The 5,422-nt window shown below is 49.2% G+C and overlaps 1 protein-coding gene across 1 annotated transcript; it reads left to right on the top strand.

The window, feature by feature from the left end:
• Positions 1-918: 918 nt before the first annotated feature.
• RPS23 (ribosomal protein S23) lies at positions 919-2,903 on the top strand. The gene is made up of 4 exons (XM_075726608.1): positions 919-947; positions 1,247-1,406; positions 2,172-2,292; positions 2,705-2,903. Exons 1-4 carry the CDS (start codon positions 944-946, stop codon positions 2,849-2,851), a joined length of 432 nt encoding a protein of 143 aa, XP_075582723.1. The 5' UTR covers positions 919-943; the 3' UTR covers positions 2,852-2,903.
• The last annotated feature ends 2,519 nt before the right edge of the window (positions 2,904-5,422 follow it).

Raw genomic sequence — 5,422 nt, 5'->3', positions numbered from 1 at the left:
CTCTGCCTGTTCAGTTGGCACCTGCACATTGCCAGAGTTTGGCAGTATGGACTAACAGCAGCTTTCAAAGTTAATAAATGCTTGTTTCTGTGACAGGGTTTTACTCTGGTGCAGATCCACTGGAAGGCTTAGGGGCAACGCAGGAATTTAAGCCGAAAGTTGGAAGTAGGGAATCCTGGCTCGGATAGCATCGGAGCTCCTTGGTGTCTTTCCTGCTCACCCTGAACACACCGCCGGTGAGATGTCTGCCTTTGCTGGCGCTGCGAGCAGCCTGGCAGCGGCCCGCTGCACGCCCGCGGCGGGGCCGCAGGGGGCCGAGAGGCGCAGAGGGGCCGAGGGGCGCGGAGCCCCGCACGCTGCGGCAGGAGCCCGCGGCCGCCCACGCTGCGGCCCAGGCCGCCGCACCCACAGGCCGGGCGCTGCCGCCGTGCCCTGCGCGCTGCCCAGGCCGCTCCACGCCTGCTCCAAGCGCCGCAGCCCCCCTCCATTCCTCTCAAGCACGGGAGCGCTCCAAACGCCGTGATACCACGGAGGAGGGCCGCACAAGCGCCGCGTGGTGAAGGCGACCGCAACTTCAGCGTCCTTCGCACGCTGCCGCGCCGCTTCCTCAGAGAAGCTGAAGCTTCCCTTCCCCGCCTCACCTCCGGGAGGCGGCCCACGCGCTGCACTCCGTGCCTGCCCCCTCCCCACCCAGGTGGGTGGCTCCCAGAGAAACCGGATTAAACACGCCAAACCAGGGCGGACGAGGCGCCGCGGCGCCCGCTGCCCGCTGAGGGAACCGAACCCGCGGCCCCCGCGCCGGCCGGCTGCCCCCAGCCGGTGCCGGGCGGGAGTTTCAGTCAGGCGCGGCGCGGGCAGCCGCGCCGGGGTCCTCGCGGCCGCAGCTAGGCGGCGCGCAGCGGGAGGGCCTCCCTCTTTCGCGCTCGGCAGCCGCGGGGGAAGGATGGGTGAGCGCCGCGGCGGGCGGCGGGCCGTGCCGGGCCCGGTGGCCGGGGTCAGCCGGCGGGGGCACCGCGGAGGAGGGAGGCCGTAGCGCTTTCACCTCCCTGCCCCGCCAGCCTGCCGCCGGCTCGGGGCCCTCCCGGGGCCGGCGGGGTGGGCGGGAGTGGCGGAGCCGCCGCCATTACGCAGCACATCGCCGCGACTCGGGAGGGCCGCGGCCGGGCCCCGTCCCCGCACACGCAGCCGCGGGGGGTGGCGGGGTGCGGGAGCGGCCCCATCATCCTTCTCCGTCCTTGTTCCGCAGGGAAGTGCCGAGGGCTCCGCACGGCCCGCAAGCTCCGCAGCCACCGCCGCGACCAGAAGTGGCACGACAAGCAGTACAAGAAGGCCCACCTGGGCACGGCGCTGAAGGCCAACCCCTTCGGCGGCGCCTCCCACGCCAAGGGGATCGTCCTGGAGAAAGTGTGGGTAGAGCTCGGCGGAGCGCTGCGGCCGTGGTGCGGGCGGGCGGCGGGGCGAGCGCCCGCGCTGCGCTGTGCTGCGCTGGGCGGCCCCGGAGCGCGGCCTGGGGCCTCGGGCTGCGGGGAGGGCCCGCGGGAAGCGAGGCCTTTCCCGAGGGACCTCGGCAGACACGCACTGCTAAGCTATTGTGTGTTCGAAAAACCTGAGAGATTTCTACCTGTGGGGTGCCACGCTTCTCTCAGTGTCTGTGTGCTAGATGAAAAACGTGGTTTCTTTCCAAGTAGCTGTGCTGAAAGCCATTTTTTTTTCTCATACACGTGTCACTTTAAAAAGTGCTTATTGAGACGCAAAAGAATAAAAATACCATTTAACTCAGTTTAGGATTTGGGGTGGGGGGGTGGATTTTGTGTGTGTGCCTTGTGTCAGAGATGCCATCTGTTTGTCTTCTGGCCTTTTTCTGGCCTTTCATAATTCATAAGCTTCACTGGGACACTGCCAGGACTTCAAGGTGTTCCTTCCCCCGATTGTTATTTACTGAATAAGTATGTGTCTGTAGGTGCTTAGTTTTCAATTTTTCTGAAGCTCAGGAACTGGGCTTTTACATACTGAGTTGCTCTAAATAGATAACTAACAGTTTTTGGTTTTGAAGTACAGATACAACGTCCACTTAGTACAAAGTAATACAGGAATTTGTGGTGGTGTAATGAGTATCTGCTAGTTCATCAAACTGATCTTTGCTAATTTATTTCCATGTGCTTCCATTTTAGAGGAGTAGAAGCCAAACAGCCCAACTCTGCCATCAGGAAATGTGTTAGAGTCCAGCTGATTAAGAATGGTAAAAAAATAACAGCTTTTGTTCCCAATGATGGCTGCCTGAACTTCATTGAGGTAATGTTCAAGAAGTAATCTGTAGGAAGTTGTATATCAAAGTAAAGACACACATAACTGACTGATTTGGGGGATGGTTAGACAAGGGTTCGTGGCATTCTGCACCACATGTGTCTTAAAGCTGTAGTGACAGAGGCAGACAAAAAATGAGAGATGATTTTGTACTTCCCCTCTCCCTTAGCAAAGCCTGTTCTCAACTGTCTTGCTGCAAGCTAAATGACATCTCTGCTTATGTTTCCTTTCTCCAAAATGCTGAAGGGGATAAGGGTCTTACTAATGTACAATAGCCTTCAGCATTTCTGCACTTTCTTTAAATTTGAGCCACACCCTAGGCTTTCTAATGTCGCCCATTTCAGAAGTATGTATGGGTTTAATGTTTATAGCTTTGTAATTGCGTGGTCTTTCATTGCAGGAAAATGATGAAGTTCTGGTTGCTGGCTTCGGTCGGAAGGGTCACGCTGTTGGTGACATTCCTGGAGTTCGCTTCAAGGTTGTCAAAGTAGCCAATGTTTCTCTGTTGGCCTTGTACAAGGGCAAGAAGGAGAGACCAAGATCATAAATTCAGATTACTTTGTCAAGAATGTCAATAAAAATTTTGATTGGAAAAACTTATGTGCTTGTTATTTAAGGCTTATGATTTTTTTAATGTGTATCTGCAAGTGGCATACCTCAGAGACATTGGGGTGTGCCATCTTTGTTGTTGGCAGCTGGCTCTTCCTTCTGTAAGAAATGTTTTGCTGTTGAATGACAGAAGAGAGCCAGAACATCTTTATAATCAGCAGGTGAGCCTGAAAAGCACTGCATTTCCAAATTTATGTTTGTGTTGTGTGGTGCAGCACAGCTGTCTGCTGGCAAGGTTAAGAGATTTACTTCATAGAATTAAAGGGTGTTTCAGTGCTTTGTGGACCATCCCCAATTGCTAGCACCTTCATGAAGGGTTCTTCAGCTTAATAACTAGACTAGTGACTGTCCTGCTGTCAAGAGGGACCAGTAGATCTCTCTGAGGCCTTTATCCCATCATAACCCTTCTTCCCATGAAACAATTTCTGGACAGTTAACACCAGCAGTTGTGCAGAATTGTAAAGATTTTTAAACTTGGGCCCAAGTATGACATGAACACAGCTAATGGGGGCTCTGACCTAAGTAGGTTGCATGTAGGAGAAGGGAAAGGTCACCAGTGTCTGCTCTGTTGCATATGTGGAGTGCATATGTTGCATACATGGCTGGAGTGCTGTGACAGCACTGTGTTACCCTGGCACACGTGGTCTGGTACAGCTGACATGTGCTATGTGTGCAGAAAGTGAAAGTAGGCTAAATCACTTTGGTGTCACAGCCTTGATGATCCTAAGCGGGCTGTATCATCATGTGTTGGTGTATCATCAGGGATGGCTTCTGCAGTGGAAGGGGGTTGGAGGAGTAACAAGTTCACTGCCGCATCTTACAGTAAAGTTGTGTCTTCCTGTTCTCTGTCAATAAAGCTCTGGAGTGGGTATTTCTTGCTGGATGTTAGTACAGCACTTGCATATGGAATATAACTGTTGGGATGAAAAGATTTGTCAGGCAGCAAGATTAGATCTCTCTGTTAGACCTACTGTGACCTTTTGCAGACCTACTGTGACCTTTTGCTACTCAATTTTATATTTTTTTTCTTTTAAAGAGAATTCCAGTTTTACAAAATACCACTGTCCTGTACAAAGAAAGATCAATTGCTTTTCAGGAGCACAGGATAACTGTACTTTTTCTTTGGACACTAAATCATTCAACTATCGCATAACTATGTAAAGGTGCTTGGTTGGTGGTTTTCTGGGTTTTTTTTCTCCAAAGCCTGAAGTATTATATAATACTTCCTTGGTTTTGCCTATCTGTTCAGTGGCTGAGCATAGATACTGTTTGAGAGATGTTTGTATTAACTGTAATAAATACTACACAATCCAGAACTTAATTATACACTCAGTCTTTTTTAGAAGAAACAGACTGCTGTCTAGTGTAGATGGAATTTTATCTTCAGTCATCATGTCAGTCATAAAACTCTTCCCATAGGAACTGAAATGAAATTTCTTACTGGTAGGTCTGGCCAAAAAAAACCCCCAAAACCCTAATGTTTCTCTGGGACTATTAAATTAATCAGGAATCAAAACATCCCCTCAAGCAAGCTGGGAAGAGAAATTGCATGAATTTTAATGCCTGTTTTGGAAAATGGCCTTCATCAAATGGAAAATGGTCACTGTAAGTGTTGAAAATGGTTATTTATTCATGGTATTCAAATGATGACTGCAGTTCTAGTTTCTCCTGTGAAGACAGGCAATGGCACCTAACGCACAATTCATCAGGTTTAGGTCCTGAAGTGATTATTACACCATTTATCTCATTGCATCTCATCTCATCTCATCTCATCTCATCTCATCTCATCTCATCTCTGTCCCGCTCAGCCCATAGAACTTCACCCAGTTGCTTTCAAGTCAAGTGCAAATCAAGTCTAACTAGTTGGACTTGGGCAAATCTTCCTGATTTGAAGACATACATTTTTTAGTGCATTCCAGCTCTTTTCATTTAACTGCTGTGTTACTGACTTGAATGTGTCTTTGAGTAGGGCTTTTTGGCTTTCTTTGCTAGATTAAAAAAACTTCTAAATAGTTGGATTTTTTTTTTTTTTTTTTTTTAAATCTTCAAAGATGTCTGCTCCATAATTGGGCTATTTGAAAAACTGAAGCATTTCATCAGCTGGTATCTTCAATCATTTTTCTCTCTGTATTGTCCAGTTCTTCAACATCACTTCAAAATGTGGGTGCCAGAACTAATACAGAATTATAGACCAGAACATCAACCAAAGAGCCATCATGTAGCTCTGTATCAGCCTTAAATCATTGCCAGATCTTCTCTTCTGTTGATACTTGCACTCACGTATTTTATCTTGAATTTGGCCCCCTGCAAGTACATTTTGCAGAAAGCTTAGAGCAGAGCACTGTTTCATATAAGAGCTATTTTATGCAATAAAACCTCAAAATATTTATTTGGCTGAAATTAAGAGTGTAAACAATTCCCTCATTATAACAGCCATTCATCTGTGTGTTCATCCAAAAGGCTCTGCCTCCATTAGTATTCATTAACTTACATGAAAATGGAGCAAAAT

This window comes from Pelecanus crispus, chromosome Z (assembly GCF_030463565.1).
Source record: "Pelecanus crispus isolate bPelCri1 chromosome Z, bPelCri1.pri, whole genome shotgun sequence".
NCBI classification, from domain to species: Eukaryota; Metazoa; Chordata; class Aves; order Pelecaniformes; family Pelecanidae; genus Pelecanus; species Pelecanus crispus.
This window is presented reverse-complemented; position numbering and strand designations above follow the sequence as displayed.